General features: G+C 40.1%; 1 protein-coding gene across 2 annotated transcripts in view; it reads left to right on the forward strand.

The window, feature by feature from the left end:
• The window catches only part of BRINP3 (BMP/retinoic acid inducible neural specific 3), a 308,838-nt gene that overhangs the window by 250,378 nt on the left and 32,127 nt on the right, over positions 1 to 26,333 (forward strand). For both annotated transcript variants that reach the window (XM_089515811.1, XM_089515810.1), the window contains exon 7: positions 630 to 852. In XM_089515811.1, the coding sequence (XP_089371937.1) occupies positions 630 to 852 (223 nt within the window). The remainder of the gene's footprint in view (positions 1 to 629; positions 853 to 26,333) is intronic.

The raw sequence follows: 26,333 nt of genomic DNA on the forward strand, positions 1-26,333 counted from the left end.
ACCAAGGTTTGCCTTTGAAGTGCTGGAAGGGGGAATTGTTTCCAGAGGAGCATTCATCCTCACTACAGTTCTGCAGCTGGGATAAGAGAAATGAGGTCACGTTCCCCAATCTCCATTTCTCTTCTCCCATCTTCGGAGGAGTCATGGCAGTGCCTCCAAGAATTGACATCTGTCTTGCAAAGTGGCAGGTAGGGCTCCATTTGCAGGAATCTTTGCTCGACGTACCCTGATGTACGACTGTGACCAACATTACTGAGTGGTTTCCAGATTTTTACTACAAATTCATCCCTATGATGTCACTAGGTATTTCCTCTCAAGTTGTCTGTATGTAGGATTGCTGACTTAATTAAAATAAATGTAGGGATCTTTCCAATAAAGCAATGTTCAATTTATCAAATGTAAAGCAGTGAAAGTCAGGCGGTATACTGTTGGAAAGTTCATGTCACATTAATATTTATGCCATGTACAAAATTAACAGTATTCCATTTGCCAATACATGTACTGTCATCCATTATGGTGACAAATTGAAGCAATAAAAATGGGCATAAACTGGAGCTAAATGTTGTTTTGCTGCACAAAGGATTACAGAAGCATAACTTAAAAGAGTGTTGAATTTTGCCATTTTGCAGATGAATTCAAGTTCTTTATGAAAAGGCTGCCCATGAACTATTTCCTCAACACATCTGCCATAATGCACTTGTGGACAATGGATTCAAATTTCCAGCACCGCTATGAGCAACTGGAAACCAGCACGAAACAACTGTTCCTTAAGGCACAGAAAATTGTTCATAAGCTCTTTAGCCTTAGTAAGAGGTGCCATAAACAGCCAGTCATCAGCTTGCCGAGGCAAAGGTAAGAAACAAAAAGAAAATGCAACCAACCTGGTAGTAGTAGATGATAGATTGTGGAAATGCTAGAAAGAGGGTGTTGGGACAGCATGGTATGTCAAGTCAGTGCTGAGATCTAGAGTACAGTCACAAAGAGAAGGCTAAATTGTTTTGGAATATCATACACATTTAGGAATTACTGTCAATATTATATTGCTTTGTTATAAAGCATGACAACATATTCCAGTATAATTACATTATATGAATATATATAGCAGGAATAGCCAATGAAGAGTTATTTGCTGCATGACCATGTAATGTACTGGTATCACAGTGTACAATGCTATGACTGTGCCAGCCAGCACTATGGAGGAAGGAAGGATAGAATGCAATGTTGCTACATTATACATGAATACTCCAAGTGGTTTCTACCAGTTGCATGATCTTTGAGACCCTACTAGAAATGATATTTGGCACACACACCCCAACACATGCATATATATCAAACTCTCCCTACCAATCTTTCTCTTAGGAAAGATTAAGCAGAGGGAAAAGTGACATCCTATTGGACTGTGATGTCTAACACCATTCTGTATGCTGTTTAGTAGAATAGTCCATGATCCTTCAACCTACCCTTTTTTATTTCAACCTACCATTTTCCTCCAATGGGTCAGAATAAATAAATGTCAGCTATATTAGATTCTAGTATCTAATGGTGTCCCAAAGTAATTATGATGCTGCAGTGGGTAAAATGCCTGTAATACAGCTACAAGGTTGTGAGTTTGATCCTCAGCAGGGCTCCAAGGTCAGCTCAGCTTTTCATCCTTCCATGGGGGAAACAAAATGAATACCTGGATTGTTGGGGGAAATTACCTTACAGATTGTAAATTGCTTAGGGAGTGCTTAGTTTACTGACAAACAGTATAGAAATGTACTTGCTATTGCTATTGCTGTTGCTATATTATTATTATTATTATTATTATTATTATTATTATTATTATTATTATCATTATCATTATCATTATTATCATCATTATTGTTATTATTATTATTATTATCTATCTCACTTATCTCATATTTGGATTCAAGGTGACTTTCCAAATTAAAATGATTAAAATAAAGTTTAAAATAGAGAAAAATAGAATTAAACTATGGCCAATGCTAAAACAATTTAAAACGTACACTTATGAATGATTTTAAAAAGCCATTAACAGTAACATTTAAAACAATACAACACCCCCTTACAAGCCCTTTCCTCAATTCTAAAAGCCTGCTGAATTAAAAATTCTTTTAATTCTGCTGATGGAAAGACCTTAAGGAGGGAACCATTTTAGCTTCCTGAGGGAGGAAGTACCAGATGCTAGGAGTACTCACTGAAAGGCCTGATTTTATGCACCCATTAACCATACCTGCAAAGGTGGTGCGGCAGAAAGAAGGACCTCCTCTGCGGATCTGGCATTTTTCAGATAGCCTAGGTCTAAGTTGTATAAGCATTTATCATTAACAGCTAGCGAAACTGTTGGAGCAGTGGAATTATATGATCCTTTTAACCAACCCCAGTTAATATTCTGGCTTCATCTCTTTGTCCTAAGGGAAGCATATAAACATTCTTCAAAGAAATCCCTACAAAGAATATTTTACAACTGTCCAAATGGGATGTAACTATGGCATGCACCTGGGACCAGATCAGACATCTTCAATAATGGGCACAGTTGGCATACTTGTGCTAAAACACTCCTGGGCACCACAGAAACATGGGACAAATTTCTGTCTCTCTGCTCATTGTTCATTAAATGAGAAGCAGGAAGGCATCTTGTGTTGCCAAGGCTGTTAGCTTTAACCATGTAGGGGACCCAGGAGCTTGAGATTCACTCTGGATTTCAAGATGGGGAAACAGCATGGGGCACCATGTTACCATCCTTGTCCAATTTAATTTGTCAGCAATCTGACAGGCTGTCACATGTGCCAGTGGGCGGTAGGAAGATGATTTATTGAACTCTGACTTCAGTTGATTAATACATAAAGGGGATTCACATGAATCCTGGCCTCCTGGGGGAAAGGGCAGAATGGAGAGTCAAATAAATGAAATGGGACTATCATTTTCACTGACATCTGTGATTGGTAGTGGCACCCCCATGAATGGTGTCACTCAGTGTATGTGGGGGGGGGGGGCGCTTCAAGGTGAGGGAGTGGAGGCCAAAGGAGGGTGCTGGCCCTTTTCCTTTGCCATGGCAGCAGCCTTGTCCTGATGAAGGGGCTTCCAGTGTGACAAATCCTGGAGGGGTGTGGTGATCCTTCTGTCCCACAGCAAGAGGTGTGCGTGACTGCATCTTCTGAGGTGTCATCCAATATGGGCAACATACCCACATCCCCCTAATGACGACAGTGCTCTTTGGTGGCATTACATTGAAACTACCACTTTCACATATATTTGTTCTTTCCCTTTCAAGATCTCAAACTATCACACTCTTCTGTTCCTAAAAATCCACCAATTGTGGCTTCACAGTTATACTGACATAACACTTGTAAATCTTCATGAATATCATTCTCATAGACAAGAACAATTTTAGCATTTTTTTCCTCCTTGCCATAAGAAAGTAGTCAAAAATTGTGCAATTATTGATAACCATTTACAGGTTGGGCCTTATTCTGTCCAAAACAGCCATATTTTTATAGGCAAAAATATGTAGTTTTATGTATTATTCACACAGAAAACAAATAACAGTTGTCTGCCAGAAATACCTGCTTGCTGTGAAAAAAAATTGTTTTCTGTGCAGAAATGTAGTTTTCTGTGCAGAAATGTAGTTTTCTGCACAGAGAATGTTGTTTACTTTGCAAAAACATGTATAGAGTCTGAATTGCATAGGATTTTCCTCATTAAATATTTGTGACTCGTAAGGAAATTGTTTTTCAAGAACGTTTGAATATTTTTGAATATTTTTTTGTTTGCCAACTGTTGCTGCTGTGGTGGTAGCTGCCTAAATGTTATTTTACACTTATTTCCAATTATTTAGAAGAGGAGAGGATAAGAAAAAGAGGTCTGAGCAAAACATCTCTGCCATCTCTCTGGTGACTTCCTTGTATTTGATATAGGTATACCTCTTGAGCTAGCAAATAGATTCAAACCAACTCTGAATTTATGCATTTTACCCTTCCACAATGTAGAATTCAAAGATATGGCCATGTTTGTTTGGAAAATGCCTTTCTGCAGTATAATTTGCTGAAAATTCTCAAGCTACCATCTTTCTTCATTTATATGGGACCTCCCTGACTTCGAGCCAACCCAGTAAGTCAGGGAGGTCCCATATAAATGAAGAAAGGTGGTAACTTGAGAATTTTCAGCAAATTACACTGCAGAAGGGCATTTTCCAGACAAACATATGCTGGGGGGAGGAGGCATCAGGTTCACAGAGCCATTCTGCATAGCCGGGGGGAAGTTTGCGGGCTCCCAAGAGGCACTGGGAGTGATTTTGGAGCTCCGATTGGCCTTAAGGGTGTTGGGGAGGTGGAACGTCTGGGAGATGCTGGAGAATACAGACCTCAGTGGACTTGCAGCCAGAAGCCCCACTTTCCATCAACCAGTGGTCTCCCTGATTGGTGGGAAGCCCTGGAGGGGGCAGGACTTCCACCCACCCTGGGTTTTCATTGGTTGCTGGGCCTATATTCCAGCCTGGCTTTCTCCACCCTCCCTCCTTTTAAGTGTGTTATGAGGTTTATGGTGCTGTCATAGCTTTCTTAGTAGGCGTAGCATGGGCCGTGGATTTGATGGGGCATGGTTTCCTGTACTGCAGAGCACAGGACCAGGAGTCCCATGAGAAACCAAGAATGCTAGCAGTTAGGGCTTGCAATTGCGGGGGCAACTCCTGAACAGCATCCCCTGGTGACAAAGGGGCAAATATGTGAATATGCAATCAGTTGGTTACCCCCTACGGTCATCCCGAAGCCCGGCTGTGGCTGGGCCACTTGGTTCATTGAGCAACAGGAGTGTTGGACGATGCTCGATCCAGACCCATGTATTTGCGCCAATCCTACCTGTCAGCTGTATTCAATAAAGTTGTGCCCTTTTCCTGCCAACCATGTGCCTTGGTATCTTTCTGCAACATCTCACCTTGTCCTGCAACCTTACATATTTCTGCCATTAACAATTCTGCTATGCATAACAAGAACACACTGTAACCTCTCTTGCTTGTGATTTCCTATCATTATTGATTTATAATCTCAATAACACATGATATTATCATGAGAACCAACAGATATCTTGGATATCACTCCCTTCTATTGATCTTGTCACTGTGGTGGTAGTGGTGCCTTCAAGTAAATTCCAACTCATGGGAACTCTTAGACAAATCTATCATGAGGTTTTCGGGGCTGAGAATGTATGACTTGCCCAAGATTATCTAGACTGTTTCTATGGCCAAGTGGGGAATTGAAACCTGATCTCCATTTTCATCCAGTTATCCAGTGCACATAAAACTCTCTCTCTCTCTCTCTCTCTCTGTGTAGAGAGAGAGAATATATTATGAATTGTAACATCATGGCTTCAAAATTAGGTGATTTCTCTATTTCTTCAAGATCTATTGTAATCTAAGTAATTGAAGTGATAAGCAAATTGTCATCCAAGAACATTAGTGATGTAAAGAATGTTTGCAAATTTTGGTGTTCTTTGTGACAAGAGGTGTCTTGACACATTGAAATACCCACTGAGAATGCTAACTGCCATTTTTCACACCTTGGAATGGTTTGTGATACATCTGTTCACACAAATATTTTTGTGTAGTAAAAAAAAAAAGTGTTCCCTCGAAAGAAACACTTTCTGTTCCCAAATGAGAGAGGGGGTGTAGTGTGAAAACCATTTTTGTGCACACAAGGTTTCTGTGCAAATGAAATCCAAAAATCACCCAAAAATGTTCAAATGATCTTATAATCTTTTCTGGGAATTACAAAACATCTGAAATTATTCAATCAAAAATTAACATATCTAAACTGCACACAGATTCCAATGTTTTTCTTTTGCAGCTGGACTCTCCTTCAGACCAGTCCACCCCCCCCCCCCCGCCACACACACACACACACACACACACACACATGAAATGTGTTTCCTGGAAGCATTCAGGAACAGCAATTTCCTTTTTTAAACATTTCACCTCTTTTACCATTGTCAAGGGGCTGTCTGGCAACATATTCTGTCATATGAGCCTGCCTGTGTTCTGAGATCTTTTCTGGAAGCCCTTCTCTCTGTGTCAACATCCTTACAGGTACATCTAATAGGGATGTAGGAGAGAGGGCCTTTTGGATGGCTGCTCCCCTACTCAAGAATTCCCTCCCTTCCTTCCCTTTTTTATTTCAGCAAGGTTTGATTCTGCTCAGGTGGAAAGAGCCTTTCAGAATGCACTGTACTATTTATTTATTGTTTCCTTTTAATGGGAATCAACAAATGGGTGGTATATGATGGACAAATCATACACTCTCAGCCCCAGAAAACCCCATGATAGGTTCATCTCAGGGTTGCCATAAGCTGGAAATGACTTGAAGGCACCACAACCACAACAATACAAGGGTGTGATGTCTTCAAGATATCTGTTGGTTCTGATGATAACATCATATGTTATTGATATTATACATCAATGATGATAGGAAATCACTAGCAATTGATAGTTCAATTATATTTTTAACTTTTGCTTGATATTTTAAGCTGTATTTTTTTAACCTTTGTTAACCTTGAATCTTTTTAACCTTGAATCTCAGATTAAGAAAATGGCAGAATACAAATAAACGGATTCACAACTATTGTTCCTATTACCAATTTTGGTTGGTTAGGGTATTTTTTATTGTTTGTTTGCATTTTCTAACCACCCCACCTGGTTCTCAAAGTGTACTGGGACAGAAAATTGGCTTCTTAACCCATTGAAGTTGTCAGTCCTTGAATTAAGTAATCATTGTGGGCTAAACAAGCAACACACATTAAATAACTACAAAATTATATACTTCTTAAAACTATGACTGCAGTGCAACATCTCTTCTGGATAGCATAAATATCTTCATGCGGAGATATACGAACACCAGATTACACAACTTCCATGCCTATTAGCAACTTTGTGCCGCACATGTCAATGACTGTGTGTCACTGTGCAATGGCAATGCACAACATACAACCACAATGTGGAATGCACAACCACACTGTGCAGTTCACACTCACAATTATGCAATGTGCAACAATGAGCCACTGCAATGCACAGCCATAATGCAGAACATTGCTATATGTGTAACTCTTTTTCCATCACTGTCAGCAGAATATATCTGTAGTGTCAAGATAAATAATTCACCCCACATATGTATGTCACTAACAGGGTGCTAGTGCATGCCCGCATGTACATAATTCATGGTGTGACTTAGTTCTTTAGCCACCAGATTCACTGAAGCTTTGGGGGGGGGGGGGAGGAATTTTATCAGATTTCTACTTTTTGCCCTTAGATACTTTTCTATTAAAATTCACAAAAACATTCTCACCCATGAGTCTTTGATTCTTTTGCTTTAAGGCATTTGAGCTACCTTAATTTTCTCCATAAAACCAAAAAAGTTGTGTACTGTGCTCACATGGTAGAATAAATCATAGAATTATGCAAGTAAGCACTGAAAGATCAAATGCAGAGGCAATTTTATGCAATTCTTTAAAATATTGTTTTTAGGACATCAGATCACTCAAAATGCAAAATAGGAAAGAGAAGAATGTTTTGCTAAACAGTTTCTGTCCCTGGGAGACAAGGTATACACTTGCTTGGCACGCAATGCTTAATTAATCAAAAGTACAAGAAGGAAACTAAATTCAATATGTTAAATAAAATTGTTGTTCATGTTGTTGCTCTGTGCATTTAAGTCATTTCTGACTTTTGGCAACCCTAACATGATCCTATCACAGGGTTTTCTTGTTCAGAGACAGTTTGCCATTGCCTTCCTTTGAGACTGAGAGAGTGTTATTTGCCCAAAGTCACCCATGGACAAGTGGGGATTCAAATTCTGGTATCTAGGGTCTTAGCCCCATGCTCAAACCTCTGCACCCACACTGGCTCTCCAAATAAATACTTAGTGAAAAGGAAGGAACTAGAGTATATTTCATCAAGGTCCAAAATGTGGTCTGAATGTAATAAACTGGAGCTTGTATATTTGCTGTTATTAAGCTCAGTGTCTAGTTTGCTTGGTAATGACTCCCTGGATGAGATGATGATGATGATGATGATGATGATGATGATGATGATGATGATGATGATGATGATGGCAGCGATGATTGATAATAATCACAAAGTGGTGGTGGTGGTGTCTGTTAAATACTATATCAAAGAACAAGGTAGAATCCATCTAGGACATCTTTACTATAATTTCAGACTGTAATACATTCCAGATATATTTCTCTAATTATACAATATCTCCAAAGAGAGGAACTGTGATGGCTTTTAAGTTATGACGGGTGACTTTAAAAATGCATTATGATGAAGTGACAGATTCTCCCTTCCAAGAGTGTTTTATTCATTGAAGGAAGGACCATAAATCATTGATACTGCATTTTGCCTAAATTATCTGTAGTGCAGATTTCCCAGATTCAGCTCGTCATTTTCCAATGATATCGATATAAATATATAAAAGAGAGGCAGCCAGCAACACAGACTGTTCTCTTTTTTTACAGCTATGCTGTCATTAGGATTCCATCCAGCATCCATTGAAGCTGAGGGAAGTCATAGTAAATAGAATAGTCACTGAAATGATGCCAGGGCAAAATATGATTCACTACACCAACAATGATTCACTGGAGGGACAGATTGCTGTCTTATGGCGACCATAAATTCAAATCAAGAGCATAATTTTTCTTATAGCAAAACCAAGAATGTGCAAAATGCCTAGTGTAAATCACACAGATTTTATGAGACTATCTGGGAATATGTTATGCTTACCTTATCCACCTTCACCTCCTCCCACTGTCATTATCAGCCTAGTATTAGTGAAGACAAAGCCTTCTGATTTCAAACCACAGACTTTATACTATAATAATATATTCCAGCAGTAAACCTGATTAAAATCCTTTATCCACTTACCTTCAAGTTAACCCTGTTAAACACAATGGAATTTTTACTTCTGAGTATGCATGTATAGTGGAGTGGGCAACAGATCATGGACACCACACCTGTTTTTTGCAACTCCTAACTCCATTCCATATGAATGTTAATGTTTTTGGTAAAATACAGAGAATTGTGCTCTATGAAGCACAATTCTCATTTATAGTAAGGATCATGACTGTACAGGCCTTTGTTTAGTTAAGAGGGAGAGAGGGAAAGATGGGGATTTGTTACAACTGGAAGTGGACTACAAGTTTTGGAGGTTGGATGAAAGAGTGTCTGATGATTTGGGGAGAGTGAGTTGAAAGCTAATTTTATAGCTATGCTGAACTGCTACACTGTGGAGATTATCACATGAGGTGAAAAGTAGACTGCTCCTGTCATCATCACATGAAAATTTTCACATGATGTCATGCTCATCCCGTACTTCTCCTGTTAACAACATAGAATGCTCCCATAACTTTTTATTCATGGAGAAACCCCATAAATGGCTTGTCGATAGCGCTTCATTCATGCTGTTACAAAGATGCAGAAGCCAATAACATTTCATTCTTGCTATTGCAGAGCAATCTGGGACCTTTTCCCAGAGTGCATTTCAATACTGGCAATTCATTCTTATGGCTAGCATTGGTTTTGGAGTGGATTTCTCTCTTATTTTGAGGTGTAAGGCATGATCATCTGTCTACTGGATAAAAATAATATTGTTAAATATACAAATATTTAATATTTTCTTCTGTTTGGGACCGAAGCCTGATTTTCAGACATGCACAGTAGTACAAAAGCAGTGCATGTGTGAAGCGTTCAATAATGATATACTAACAATACAAGAATGATAGTGCAATTGTTTTTATGTTCCATGCCAAGATGAAACTTAGGACATTGTGCAGGGAGGAGGGAATGGAAGATCTAACTGAAAAATGTAATGTAGCTTAATTTGGCTCCCTTGAATCCCCCTCTCTTAGACTGCATCTGCACTGCAGAAATTAAAGTTTGACACCACTTTAACTGCAATGGCTCAATGCTATCATAGTTTGTTTTGGCACCAGAGCTCTCTGACAAAGAAGGCTAAATGTCTCACAAACTACAGTTCCCAGAATTCCATAGCATTGAACCATGGCAACTAAATGGTGTCAAACTGCACTTTTTCTCTCCCTCTGTTAGAGAAGATTTATTGCTAAGCTTTATTCCGAGGAGCTTTACCATTGCCTTTTCCCAAGAATGAAATAGTGTTACTTGCCTAAGATCACCCAATGAGTTTCCATGTCTGAGCAGAGAATTGAACTCTGGTCTCCCAGAACAAAGGTCTAACAATCAAAGCACAACATCATGCTGGTATAGTGGTGGAGAAAAAAAATCTTGTTACATTACTTCTCGCACTGCTTGCTGTAGTTTTTGTTGCACTGGTTGTTGTGCTGCTAGTTATTTTTCCATTACTTTCTATTACTTATTTTTTGAAGGTGATTTGATAAGAGAATAGAAAAAAAGCAAAAAAAAAAAAAAAAAAAAAAACTTCAAAGGATCTCTTAACACAGTATTAAAATAAATTTGAAAATAACTATAAACTGTTATGACACTATTACTCTATCAGCATATGGGAAAGAGAATCAGCTATCTCATTATCAATTCCAGAGATGTGAGAGGCTGTGAAGAGAATGTTATGTGACAAGCAATGTAATGTGAATGCACGGATTAACCACATAACCCTAGTGATCTATTTGTACAATTGCCATGTTGTCACACCAGAAACGGACTGCACAGTTGGCCAACTCGCTTGTCCATAAATGCACCACAACCAAAATGGGGAACAGTTCTAAAAAGGTTAAGTCTGAGGTGATCTATCCATTCACCAGGCCACCTCTGGGCACACCAACGTCCTCAAAAATAAACTCCAAAGCCAATTGAGCCACCAGCATCAGAAGAGACCTGCAACATGACATCTAACTTTTTCCCCTCCCTCCAAAAAGAGACACCATTGAATACTTCCCAAAGTGTTGACCAAATGTCTAAATCTTGGCAGATGCCTTGTGTCAATCTGATCCTATGATGAGGGCATGAAATACAGCCAATGGCATTGCAGAGATGCCTTAGGGAAGCCCTGCCTGAGGCCACCACCTTGCAAGCAAAATTCAGGTGGACAATAAACTCCGGAAACTCCTTTAGAACTGCCTTTCTAAGGGAAGAAAAACTGTGGAGCCTGAACCTTAGGTCAAGCAGTTTGTCAACCAGGAGCCTACAACAGTGGTTGACTGTATCTATCAGTATGCCCAAAAAAGTAAGTTGGTGGCATGGATCCTCAGTCTTTTCGGACACTAAGGGAACACCCAGATAATGTTTCAAAACTTTGGAGCAGCTGAAGACATTGACCAGATCCATACTCTCCAACAAACAGGAAGTCATCTAAATAATGTATTACCCCATTTAAACCCACCTTATTCTTTACTGCCCATTCCAAAAATGTGCTTAAAATGTCAAAGATAGAACAGGAGAGTGAGCACCCCATGGGAAGTGCTCGGTCCATATAAAACTCACCATCGAAACTAAAATCTAACAATTTGAAATTGTTAGGGTGAACTGGCAACAGTCGAAAAGCAGATTTAATATCACACTCTGCCAGTTCAGCCCCTATGCTGTTTTTTTCTTACTTCCCTCATGGTGTATCAAAAGAAATGTATCTAACAGTAGCCAGCTCATGTGGAATGGCATCATTAACAGAGTCTCCCTTGGGATAAGAAAGATTATGTATCAGCTGGAATTCCCCTGGTGTCTTCCTAGGCACTAACCACAACAGGGAGGCCCTACCCTCAGAAACCTCCTTTGCTGTCTTCTGTCTTAGCAACTCCTCCATTCCTCTGACTGACTTTTAGTTGAGAACCATAAAGGGATATTGAATGCTGCAAAAAAAAGAAAAGAAAAAAAAAGAATTTAAAATCATTAGTAAAACCCTTCAGTAAAAACAATGCCACCTCCCTGACAAGATAATGTCCTAATCAAACAGAGAGGGTATTTAAATCTATTGGGCTAGGTCCCTTTTGAAGTAGGGTTGGTGGCCCCAGCCGCCTTTTTAGGATCCTGGTCCTTCTGGGTGGACTGTTTACATTCCCAAGTGCAATTCTTGAATGAGTGAGACTGCAAAATCCTTGCAAGCTGAATTCCTAGCATAACACCTTCTGTTGTTGGCCTGGTGTTCCAGAACTACAAAAGGAAGATGAAGCAGATGCCTTCTGGACCAAATGTTCATTGTGCGAATGCTCCCCCTGTGTAGGCTGTGTGGGAGTCATGAGCGGCATCCACAATGTGCATCATGTCCCACCACAATGAAGGGTAAATAGCAGCTCACATCTGGAATACCTCATCATAGAGCAACCATGCAGGGCCCAAAATAGTCTATACCATATGAATGATGTCTTTATATTAAAATAAAAAGGCAGATCACTGTCATGGCCAGCCAAGAGGAGGACTCAGAGGATGATGAGGAGGACTTGGTTCCTCAAGTGCAGGAGGAACCTGAGGTTATGCCAGGCCCCAGTTCTGCCCTGCCAGATCCCAGCTCTACTCTTCCAGCACCAGTGGTTGTGGCTCAGCTCTGGGGAATCTCCTCCAGAGGAGCCTGAGGCTCAGTAGCCCAGCCTTGCCCCAGTGGAAGTGCCAGACTTGGGAAACTTAGAGCAGCAGAGCATTGAGATTCCTCCCTTGAACCAGCGAAGAGCAGAAAGGGTGTGCCTTCGTCATTCCAAGAGGTTTTCAGAGAAGCAACAGCTGAGTTAAGAGAATTAGATATAAGACACTTGGGACACACTGAGTGTTTGTCAGAGATTATCTGCTCTATTAAGAGAATGCTGCTGGACCTGACTTCTAGACTCTTGACTGCCTTGAAATCCTTGACCTTGGACTGGACACTTGACCAACCCTTTGGTACTCTTGACCTTGGACTGGACTGGTGGTGTGGCTCTCTGAAATCCTGAACATTGGACTGGCTAGTGGCTATTCTATCAGACATTGTTTGTGCTTTGAGGAGGAATTGTTGCTGGTAGTCTGGCCTCATCTTCTCTAGTCAGCTGTGTAGGCAGCATTCCTGGACAATTGCATAGGCTGCACACATGCATTAAAGCCTGCATAAATCAGGAAGCAAGAGAGCCAATTAGACCAATTCCCCTCAATTCACCTCTTTTTCAACTTTTCCTTTTCCTTGTCATCAAGCTCCTCCTTCTCCTCCTTATTCAACTTTCTATACATCACTTAAACACATCAATGTATTCGCCCTTCAATATCTTATCCCATGTCGCTTGGGATAATTGGTCACTTAATGGGAGTGTTATGTCACCAATTGGTATCACAGATGGAGAGGCCAACTCATAACCTGTGGGATTAGCCACCTGGTGACCACCCAAACCTTGACAAGGTATAGCCGGAGGCAATGTCCCAAAAGATGATGCCATCTGAGGGGCGGGCCGTCCTCAAACCTGTCCAAACGGGGCTGGTTGTGTCCCTGGGGCCATAGGAACTCCAGATACAGTGGTAGGTTGTGATGATGCCTGAAAATGCCCTGATTCCCATGGCAAAGTGACCTGCGGTGAAGAAAACTGTTATCAGAAGCCTCACCTGGTGAACTTCCCGCTACATGAATGTATCTTGACTCATGGAAGGTATGGCACCTTAAACCTGGGCATGTAACTGTTCTAGGGCATTAGGACGAGAGCAGACCTCATTAAACATCCTTCTCTCTTCCGAGACACTCGTCACCTTACGCACAGAAGGCACAGGCAGAACACATCCAGCATTTTCAGATTCCAGATCCTGAAACCTAGATAGCACCATTTCCCAGGGAATCTCTTTATCACTGAATGAACCACCTGAACCCATTTGGGAGATGCTTTGGGGGCAGGACCTTTGCCCTTACAACCTCTTGTTCCATTTTTAGGAGCCATTATGCTAACATTCAATAGGAGGGAATAAATCTAATAACTAAAGCTTAACACAATGACTGCAAATGCCTGTGTAACTGCCTTATAACGAAACAAGAGCTGAAATCATGCAAATTTATCATCATACTCCCATCCCAAAACCATCTGGACTAAACCCTGCTTAGCAAAAAATTGAAAATGTCACAATACAAAATGGTCACTTGCTCTTTCTCTTTCTATTTTTTTTCTTTTTGTGCCAAACAATGACAAGGAAGGGAGGGTTGTCACCTGACACCCTAAGGTTATGCCCTTCCTACCCTAGAAATATATGGCAACCACATCTAGTATTCATTGGTGGACTCCCATCCAACTATAAACCAGGTCTGATTCTGTTTAGTGTCCTAATCAGATAAAGTCTGGTGTCTAAGACTAACCAAGCTCAGGCTCGCCTCCCGGCCCTATCTTGTCAATCAAGCCCCAACTAGGGCATCTCATAGGTGTACATACAAACAATAAAATCAATAAAAATAAAACCTGCCAATGGTGTACATTCTACAAAATACATATAAAACAATAGATAATATTACAAGTAAGAATTAGATAAAATAAGCAGACAACAAATTAAAAACATGAAACATGAAATATCAATTCAATTATCAGATAACAATCAGATAAACAACCACACAATGCCTGGGAACGCTTCCCTGAACAATATAGTCTTCAACTCAGTTTTGAAACTGATTGAAGAAGTGGTGACCTGTGTTTGTGGGGGAAGAAGGTTCCAGGAGCGAGGGGCAGCAAGTGAGAAGGGACGAATCTGGGAAGGGGTAGTGGAAATCCTAGCCTGGGACAGCAGATTTTGACTACCAGAATGGAAGGTAAGAGTGGGGATGTGAGGAGAAAGAAGTTCAGATAAATAAGGAGGGGCCAGCCCATGCTGGGCTTTAAAGGTCAACAACAGGAGCTTATACTGAATACGGAAAGGGAAGGGGAGTCAGTGAAGGAATGATAATAGAGGAGAAACATGGTCAAAGCTGCAAGTGGATGTAATAATGCATGCAGCTGAATGCTGGGCAGAAATCAATGGGTGGAAGTGAGAGAGAGGAAGCCCTGCCAGAAGGAGGTTACAATAATTGTCACAAGATGAGCAGAGCATGGACCAGAGCCTTGGCAGTAGAGGCTGAGAGAAATGGGCAAATTTTAGCAATATTATAGAGAAAGAATCTACAGGCCTTGGCTGTGGCCAGGATCTGGGGAATACATGACAGAAAAGAATAAAAAATGAAACCAAGACTGTAGGCTTCCTGGACTGGTCGAGTAGAGATGTCATCAACAGAAATAGAAAAGGAGTATTGAAAGGTGGACTTAAGTGGAAAGACAAGAAGCTCTGTCTTGGACATGTTGAGGTTCAAACGCCGATGGTGCATCCACTAAAAGACAGCTATAAGACAAGATGAAACTTGCTGTTCAAACCCCGGAGAAAGGTTAGAGGTGGAAAGATACAGCTGAGCATCATCGGCATACAGATGATAGGAAAAACCAAAAGAATTGATAGGTTTTCTTAGGGATGTCTAAAGTGAGAACAGTTGGAGACTCAAAACAGAGTCCTGGGGAACTCCAACAACCCCACCTGATATGAATATCCCTCCTGATATGATATGAATGATATGCCTTTGTCTGTGTATGATCCCTGCCTTGCTTGTTGATGCTATTGCTATAGCCTGATGTTGGATATTTTATTGTTCTTAGCTGCTTTTAATTGAATTTTGAGGTAAACACTTTGTACTTTTATTTAGTCTGTAACCCCGCTTTGATCCACTGGGAGAGGTGGGGAAACATTATTATTATTATTATTATTATTATTATTATTATTATTATTATCATCTTGGGCAGCCTTTAGGAATTCTGGGAGCTCAAGTCCAAAGCATCTAGAGGACCAAAGTTTGAGAACCACTGTGCTAAAGCAACCCATCAGAGTCCAACCCCTTCCTAACTTTACTCTGAATTGTTGCATTGCTTTCAAAATGTAACTTTGTTATACCACCATCTACTCCACCCTCTAAATGAAAACTACTTACATTACTTGTAACTACTTGCAAGCAGTGAGGGATTCAACAGAAGCAATTTGAAAGAACCTCTTTTCAAGATCTTTATGGAAAAAAAGTTTGGCTGAAATATAACCCATGTACAAGGGGCTGCCCAGTCAGAGCTCCTGTGTAAATAATATCATGGATAGCCTCCACCTGAGCTATAGAACTAAGTTTTTAAATATATGTTTTATGAACATCCCAAGTTTGACAGGGCTTTCACCAGAAAGAAACAAATATGCAAATGTGCTCAAGGCTAGTCTCAGTGAACCCAGCAAATTTTACCTGTGCCATCTGCACTGTGTGACAGATTGCCTCCCAAGTGATTTGCAAACTTTGGTGTACATACGATTTACACCTGGAATGTGCAGCTGGTAACTAGAAGTGCACATTTTAAAATTTTTTTACTGCACTAAGTTCCTGCACTAAATTATGTTCTTTCAACAACACAGAATTTTTGCCATTTCCAGTGAATTGGAGCTAATCCCTGTACAGCAACAGGTGCTGTTTTGTTCCGTGTAAACAAAATTCTTAGCTATCTTTTGTCTTTATCTCATATAGAGAATTGATATGATCACTCTCTACTTCAAAAACCAGGCTCTATGTACGAAAGGGGAAATCATCTCAATTTGACTGGGAAGTTTTGCAGACTTTTATAGCAGCCAAGCACCACACAATTTATGTTCATCCCATCTTCTGGCATTTCATTTTCATTTTGCTATGTAGAAGCCAAAGTAACATTTGTGGGCTGTTGGATCTGCAGAAAGATTTGCAATCAAACACAGTTTTATATCTGACAGTGATCACACAAGCCTAAATTCCATATTGAGTGTTAATGAGTGGGAAGAATAAACACAGTAAAATCTCTTCTCTGTGCAAAATTTTGTTATTTTAAGAGTCACAGGCACAGGGCAATCTTTGGAGACTAAAAGTATGTGCTCCACGCCTGCTAGGGTTAGAAAGGGGCGTCCTTTCCAGATGCCCCCAACCCTAGGATGCACGAAGCGCGCACAAAATGGCGGCGGCCATTCCACACGGCTACTGCCATTACTATGTCATGGCCGCACAGCCTCTAAATGGGGCGGCACAGTTGTGACGTAGTGGGGCCGTGCGAGGGCGCCTAGTGCGCCCTTTCCGCAGCCCTGGAAGGAGCTCTGTTTTGGAGCTCCTTCCAGGTTTGCGTCGCTGGGCACAGCCTTTAGATGGCTGCACCCAGTGACGCAGAGGAGAAAGGGGCCAAGCAGCCCCTTTCTCCTCCTCCCCACCACCTCGTGGTGTCCTTGGGGCTTGAAGTCCCAAGGACACCCCTTTCCAGGCCTTGGGGAAGCGGCCTTTTGCCGCTTCCCTGCGGCCTGGAAAGTGGTGGATCGGGGCCTCAGTAGCTGCCGCTCTGGCTGCTGAGGCCCTGATCCGGCGGGAAAAGGGGCAGGTGCAGGCCACCGCTTTTTGGTGGTCTGTAACGCGCCTAAGTTATTATAATCGCTTTATTGAGCACAACACATCTTCCCTCTGTATTAAAAGGCATTAAATAATGCATGCTGCTGTGTATTGAGTGTTGGACTAGCACATCATGGGGACCAGGGTCTTGCTCAGTGATGGAAACCCATTACTTGACCTTGGGGAAATTCACAGTCTCAGCTTCAGGAGAAGGCAGTGGCAAACCCCTTTTGAACAAATAGTATCAAGAAACCCCACATAGTAGGTTTGCCTATGATTTGTCATAAATCAGAAATGACTTGAAGGGAAGTACAAATAATGTAACATGGTAATTGCAGTGAAACCTTAAGTAATGTTTGGGGGAAACTATCCTGCTATCACAGAAGTATAATGTACTGAGAAGGGCTACTGTTGAATAAGCTAGAGTGAACCTCTGAAGAATTAAAGGAAAAATAGAGAAAAAGGAACAGTGCCGAGTCACTAATAATAATAATAATAATATTTTGTTTTATTTATATACCGCTATTCCAAAGATCATAGCGGTGAACAGCAAGTAAGCTAATTAGCAAGTAAGCTAATTTGCCCCCAACAGTCTGGGTACTCATTTTAGTGACCTCGGAAGGATGCAAGCCTGAGTCGCAATATGAAAAGTAGGTATGTGCATGTCATCTGTCAACTTATGGTGATCCCATGAATTCCATAGGGTTTTCTTAGGCAAGGAATATTCAGAGGTGGTTTCTGATTTCCTTCCTCTGAAATATATCTTACAACACCTGATGGTTTCTTATCCAAGTACTAACTAGGGCTGACTCTGATTAGTCTCCAAGATCAGATGAGATATGATGCCTTCAGGGTATTTTAGCCCCCAGGGAAGAAAAGCTAGACAAAAGATCGGCCCAGACAAATAAAAGAAAGGAGGAAAAGCCAGATAATATATAAAAGTAAATAAAATTTTTATTTATATCCCACTTTTTGTAAAAACAATCAAAGTGGCTAACTTCATATAAAATCATACAATAGTATCATATACACGATATCTCCCCTTTAAAAAGAGTTAAACAATTTGCGATTAAAACTACATAAGACATTAAGTATTAAGATGAAACAGAAATAAATGCCAAAGAATTCAGAATTATATATGTTGATTGGAAATTTATATTTTGATTAGAAATAGCCAGGCAAATCTTTTTGAATATTTTCCTTAATTCACTGCAGTTTTACCAAGATAGCAGATACCATGGAGGCTCCAGATCTGATCAAAACAGGGATGATTTAGGTACCATATTGATCAGTTGGCTATTAGGAAAACAGAGGCTTTTCCTAGTAGGAAAACAGAGGCTGGCCAGGCCTGCTACCTGCTTGATCATATGAGTCCCAATTGCCTGTCACTGGGCTAACAAAGAGCCTGTACAGATAGGGCAAAATGAAGTTGCTTCGGGTCACTTTGGAGGAATGCTATTTAAATGACACATGCATCTTAAGAGGCCAGAAGCTGCACCAAAGCTGTGCTCCAGTCCTTAGGATTGGAGCGTAGCTTTGGCATGGCTTCTGGCCTCTTAGGTCACATGCATCATTTAAACAGCATACTTCCAAAGTGACCTGAAGCAGCTTTATTTTGGCCTGTCTGTATGGGCCCATAGATAGCAGAAATACACTAAACTAAAACTGTAATCAAAGGGCAAGGGAAAGTGTAGGGCTTCCCTTATTCAATCAACATTAGTAGTTGTATGGATTGCATTAGTCATATCACATTGATACCATTTTAACTGTCATGGCTCAAGCCTATGAAATTCTGGAAGTTGTAGTTTGATGATGTAGGGATGATTTTTTTAACCTAAGGTTCAAAACTGTGCTTCTGGAGTGTCAGAAAACCCTTATGGGCAGAATCCTGGACTGATGAGAATAATCACAGTTCAGAACAAATTGTGTGAATAATTTGCGCATGGATTTTTTTTAATGCAGAAAACAGCAATTTCTGCATAGAAAAGAGCATTAACATTTTGTATATAGCAAATGTTATTTCCTGTGCATAAAACACATGGGTTTTGTGCAGATTAAGTCCCAAAGTACAACATTTTCAGCACAAGAAACAGTATTCTCTGAACAGAAAATAGTATTTCTGTGTTTTCTGTACACAAAATGTTGTTTCCTACAAAGAAAAATTCTGTTTTCTGTGCAAAGAGATGGTGTGTGATTTTTATGTGCCGTGAGTCCCAAATTGTGAACTGTGCAGATTTCAAAGATGTTTTTTGCAAGTGTGAGGCAGTTCTATGATATACTCAGTGTATGATGATGTATTCAGAAATCTCGGCTAGAGAGCTCTAGTGTTTTTTCCTCATCTCGAATGCCAGAGTTCTCTGACAGACAGTTCTCAGAACTATATGTTATGGTATTCTCCAAATCCCAGCATTCCATATGAGAGATCCTTGACAGTTAAAACTGTGCCAAACTATTCACCTAAGACTTCTTTGTATGCCAGATAAATCAAGATCACTGGTGCTTAGGAACAGAACAGAAATTCACTGGATGCAAAGAGTTACTGACATGAAGGTGAACAAAGCCAGCATCATTATTTCATGTGTATTCAAGGCATTTGGTGGAGAATTTTCCTAAATCTAAGAACTGTCTAGTAGGTTCATTAAATATACATAAGGAATTATTAGAATGCTGAGCAAAGTAACATCTAAATTATGGTGGAAAAAGTTATTTGCTGAATGCATTCTTTGTAATTTCTTGCTTCCATATATCTGTAGTTTGCCTTAGCTAATTCCCCTTGAAAAGAACTGCAAATATTTATCTACAAAGAAAATAAATTTGCAAAGGCTTTAGGGTCTCTTCTATCACACTCATCTCCCGAATTTGTATTGATGGAAAGGGTCTTTAATCTGTTTAAAAACACAATGGCATAGAAAGTCAAGAACAGAAATGGTTTAAGTTAGCTTGTGATTTGTCAGTTGTGTGCAGTTTTAATAAAAATGTGCTTCATCTGTGCTAGCTAACTGTCATTTGTTGAAGTGAAGGCTTCTGAGGGGTGCAGGGGTTATGAAGAGTTACAGGCAAGCAAATGTTAAGCATGAACAAGAGTCGTTCAAATTAAGGCAAACAGGAACAATCATAATTGGCATTTACATTGTGCTCCCATGTTTCGAAATTGTTTAACTAAACTCAGTAAATATTGAAGCAGGACCATAAGGTCAGTCAGATAATGTGGGGTGGAAAACAGAGAGAAGCCAGTTTAAAACCAGTTGGTGAATTTTCAGTGCAAGAGATCTGAACTAGGGTCTTGTGGACCAGGGAAAATCTACTATATTAAGGCAGCTAATTTGCATAGAGTTGAATGGGATTTCAGCACTCCTGGTTATTTATCTGAAAATCTTTCATTTTCATTTTTTGTCATGTTTCCCAGAGCCTCACCTGCCTTCTAATCCATGTCACATTGAGAGTTCCTCCTATGTGGAAGTTTTTGTAGATTTGAGTTCACATTTCCTCCCCTAATGTATACATTTTTCTTGTATCTTCATGTATCTTAACGTATTTTCTCCACAGGCTAGTGTGTATTTCCATGTGATTTTCAAACAAAGTTTTGATGTGTGTGTTTTGTTGGTGGTGGTGTTTGCTTCAGTATTGTATATTTGTTTGTCCATAGTTTGAAATACAAAGAGGGAAGAAATGGACACTTTCATTTTCCACCTGATGACAGGAAACTGAAAGATAGATCTGTTATTAACAACCTTGCAGACAATTGGGTGTAATTTTTCCACCAATTAATTCCCACATTTAACTATTTCTAGATTGTTGTTGTGTGCCTTCAAGTCTGACTTATGGCAGCTATAACACAAACCTGTTGACAGGGTTTTCCGGCAAGATTTTTTCAGAGGAGATTTGTGTTTGCCTCCCTCCAAGACTGAGAGAGTATGACCTACCCAAGGTCACCCAGTGGATTTCCATAGCTGAGCAAACTCTGACCTCCAGAGTCATAGTCCAACACTCAAAACCACTAAAACACATTGGTTCTCACTAGCATATCAACTACAGAATCCAGATTCATTTTCTTTTATTTACCCTGGAGGGAAATTTAATGGAGAGAATGGAAGCAATGGCAGGAACCAGAAAAAAAAGTTCCAGCCCTACATGATGCTTGCCCTCCCTATTCTAGATACAACCCATGAATGCAAGCCCTGGATTTCAGGATCCTCATATCCCTCCATGGCTCTCTTAGATTTTGTACCTTTAAAAGTAAAGGAATGTGTGCAGGTCCCTCTTTCACTAGACAATAAAAAAAATAGAAAGCTGCTTTCTGATTGAATCCAATGGCATCAGGCTTTTGCTGATATAGCCATTTTCAATGGGTTTCCCCCCCCTTTATTAAAGCAGAAACTAGTGTGGGTAGGTGGGTTGTGGAGTGTTGCAACACCAGTTTTTCCACTAAAATATGAGGGCAGAAACTATTTACATCACACAACTAACAGTGGCACTAGTGTAGTGCCTTATGTATGGTGTTGGGGTGTTAAAAGTCTTAGGATGTGAACACTTCAGGTTGTTTGTATGAGGGCCATGGCTGATATACAGAGGCGGGTTACAAACTGCCATTAGGGACGTCCTGAGGACGTCCCAGTTTGAAAAAGGGGTGTCTCTTCTAGACACCCCTTACCCTATCACGGACTCAGTCCGTACAAAATGGCAGCGCCCTGTTCATACGGGCGCCACCATTTTGACGTAGCGGACGCTCTGTGTCCGCACGTGGCGCACCGGAAGTGACGCCGCGAGTGCACCCTTTGGCACTCGCAGTGCCTCTTCCGGGGCCTGAGAAGGAGCGCGATTTCCGCGCTCCTTCTCTGCAGCGTCCGGGAGCTGCGCCATTTAAAGGCTGCGGTTCCTGGACGCTGCAAGCGGAGGTGGAGCCAGACCGCTGCTTCTCAGAGGTCTGTAACACGCCAATAGGTTTATTTTTGTGTATAATGGCTCACACTCAGAATATGTAGTCAGTTAGCTAGCCACAAATATAGTTGTTGTTGTTGTTGTTTGGCCTTCAAGTCATTTATGACATATGGCAAGCTTAGGTGAATTGATCACAGAGGTTTCTTGGCAAGTTTCTTCAGAGGACATTTGCCATTGCCATCTTCTGAGGCTGACAGAGTGTGATTTGCCCAAAGTCACTCAATGGATTTCCATGGCTGAGACAGGCTTCAAACCCTGTTCGCTATAGTTGTAGTCCACTGTTCAAACCACTACACTGCATTGGTTGTAAGTGTCCCTAGTGAAGAATCAAATTAGGCCTGAAATAAAAATTAGGCCTGTCTTGGTGCTTTCCATAGCTGGTGCCCATTTTCAAACAAAGTGCTTGCAGGTGAAAACACTGCCGTTCCATTCAGTGGCATTGTACACAAGATGTGAGGCTGGAAATGGTCATAATAAAAGTTGGCTACACTCACTTGTAGATGTGTTTCTCTTTCATGGAACACACACCAGTTGCTAAATACAATTGCCTCAGGAATGAACAAAGCCAAACACACTTCAGATGTTCAGCACTTTGGATCACACAGGATAACACTTTTTGATCTGTTTCATTACATTGTTGCTTGTGGGAGTTAAACATGGATTTACAGGTTTAAATGCAAAGAAGCTACCCTGCTGGAAATCAAAGGCATCTATCTCACAGAGCAGGTACACATCAGAAAACCAATTCCAACCAAAATGAATGTTGATAAGATGAAAGACTGAAAAGATAAGGTGAAGGTCAGTTCCACTGTGGATGTTCTTTTAAAATCAAAAGGCGTTTTAATCTAGAGTAATCAAAGGTGATAGTGGTGATTGTGGTGGAAGGGGTGATGAAGATGTGATGATGAGGATGATGAACCTTGAGGTCATACTTCTAATTAAACAAAAGATTAAGTTTGTTTAACAGTGCCCACAGTTAGGTCAGAGGAAATGGAAAATAAAGCTGTGGATTTGTAACTTTCTAGCCTGAAACATTTTAACAATGTAAGTAACTGCATTCCACATACATATATGCTTACCACGTATCTACGTGTGCATGCAACATCAAAACAAATATGTAATTCTTTGACTTTTATTGTTTTATTGTTTTTAACTGAAGCAGCAGAAGCATTTATATAGGATCATAGGGGAAGAGAGGAATGTAGGAGTGGACATAGGGATATGAAGAAAGTGTAGAAGAACATTCAAAGAATAAGGTTAAACAGAGGTTTTTGAGGATTTTGTGCACTATTGTATTCTCTCTTCTCTACACACACACACACACAAATATACAAAAATAGAAAATTATAATTAGCTTCCTACAAGAATTGTCATACACATGTTTTATATGGATTATGATAGCAGACAAATGTATGTAATTTTCAATAAAAATACTTTTAAAAATTTGTAGTGGTTAAAATGTCTACAGGACAGGAAGTGTATAACTTTCTCCTCCATGTTGTATATCTAGGAAAATACCAGGGAGGCAAGCCGTGGTGTAGCTTTGTGAATGGTAATTTTAGATTCTATACAGAAGATTATTAGATCTCTTTCTCTCTGTCTCGCTTTCTCTAACTTTCCCCTGCAATGCTCTGGGGAAGCATGCAGAAGGAACTTAATCAGAAGTTATGGCTGCATTTTCACTACATTTTGTGCCTGTGTTTCTGTGTCAGCAGTAGCGCTGAGGACTTCTGAATAGTCTGAGCACTAACCAGGAGATGCTTATACCCATGTCGGCCAACACCAGCTCTCCAACCAGATATCTTTCATAACCTGAAGCAACATCTCCCCCTCACACACACACACAGCTTTCTCTGTTTGGCTACTGGAAGAAGGACAACAAGGTATAACCTTTTTACTATAGACCATGTCTGTCTTCAATGTGTAGCAGGAACTGTGCATTACCTTCAGGCCACAAGAAAATATAGCTGAGTGGAAGAGAGCTGGCTTTGTCACTTGACCTGACTACTTTCTTAGTGATGAGGTGGGTTATTCACAAATAAAGAGAGAATGTTTGAGACAAAGAGTGAAAGGGACACTCTTCCCTGTCTGAAATTATCTCTCTCTTTCTCTCTCTCTTGTTCTCTCATTCTCTCTTTCTCTCACACACACACGGGGGCAGGAGTGATCTAAGCAAGCAAGGAGGGTATTATAGTTGTACACCAAGCAATAGTTTCTGCATATAACAGAGTCACACACACACACACACACACACACACACACTACACAGGAAATTTCCACAAAAGTAGAGGAAGGAGGAGGAAAAGGAGGAGGAGGCTGAGGAAGAGGATCAGTTTTTGAAACACCACAAACAACATTTAACCACAAATAGTTTATTTTACTTTGATATGAACTGAACAGAAAACAATCCTAAAACCTTATTTCCATGTCCTCTCCATCTCTCATTCTAAAATTTTACAATTAGCTTAGCTAAAGGCACCACCAAAAATACATATTTTAATTTCTTAATGAACCCTCAATCAAGCAATCAATCAATACAATAAGAAACCTGAACTATTCCCTTTCCACGCATATACTGGCAACTGTCTATATGAGGGCGAACATTCTCTTAGGAAAAGCAGCTAAACCTGCAATTTCATCTAGTTTTGCAAGAGGAAGAAAGAGAGAGAAGGAGAAGTTATTTGTAGTCCCCCCACTTAAGAGAACCAAATAATACAAAGACTACCTTTCTAAAATCCCATTAACCTATTTCATGAAATGTGTCAGAATCCATTTACTCATAACAATTTAATAATCCTACAAATTTCAAGTGCTTTTGTCAAAGTATGAGTACTTAAGTAAGTAAAAGCATAAGTTGACATCTCTGTCATAATCACTGGGGAGACCCAGGTTTATATCATTCTTCTGGGTTCCCCTTTGAGACTGTCCAGACAAAATTCTTGAGAACAATCTTGGACCTCCCAAACTGTGTCCCCAATGTTATTCTTTGTTTAGAAGTATGGCACAAATGCATTTAGAACTGAATGAGCAAGTGAACAAACAACCAAATGTGCATCCTTATGCTCGCTGACACCACATGCATAACTTCTCTTTCAGGACCATAAACTGAATGCAAACATTCCACTTTGAACAACAATTTCCAACTACTTCCATAGGGAAACTTGCCCACACATATGAGACCAACAAGTCAATGATCTCAAAACTGTCCTGTTTAAATTGACAAAGTTGAACACACAGAATTTTCTGCTCTTTAGTGGTTGGAGGATGGGCAGAATATTAAAACAAAATAGTCAGAAAAAGAAAAGAAATCTTGACATGGAAAATTGAGGAATGATGAAACTCTTCACAGTTCAAGATTTATTCCATGCAGAATTAACACTTGGATTTGTTTTGTTTTGTTTTGAGAGAAAAAAACATCTTTTTTCCCTGCAGGAAACAGCATTATGGCAGGGCTTATTCTCCATGCAATATTATTTTCTTATCATAAAATGCTGTTTCCTACATGGGAAACAATGCTTTCTATACATTTCTAAACATGTACAGAACAACTACAGCATTTTCTATGCAGAAAACAACAGTTTCTTGCATAAAAAATAAAACTCACCACATGTGACTTTTGCAAAGCGAAACACCACAGTTCAATGGCCAGAGCCACAGCCACACCATGAGTCTGACAGTATCTATTTCAGGTGCTTTCTTAAATACATACATATTTATATGGTATCTTTCTCCCACAAACTGAAATACTGGGAATTATTATACAAAGTTGGAATTTAATGGGCTTACATAATTTAAGTTCCGATGTAAATATATATGACTCTACAGTCATCCAGACATCTCAAATGTGTAACAGTATATGCATATAAGCTTGCTATCTTACGCACTGGCCCTTCTTCTTTGTCTTACCTAACCATGCATTTTAGGTCTTATCTATGGAAGGGCCTACACATCTAGCATATCTTAGTCAGGTAGCTTTTCTGCAGTATACATTCACAAGTTCAGAGCCCATGTGAATGTCCTTTGGCAGATAAATCAGTA

Source organism: Sceloporus occidentalis, unplaced genomic scaffold, assembly GCF_023333645.1.
Source record: "Sceloporus occidentalis isolate IW3139 unplaced genomic scaffold, rSceOcc1.0.p SCAF_3, whole genome shotgun sequence".
Taxonomy (NCBI): Eukaryota; Metazoa; Chordata; class Lepidosauria; order Squamata; family Phrynosomatidae; genus Sceloporus; species Sceloporus occidentalis.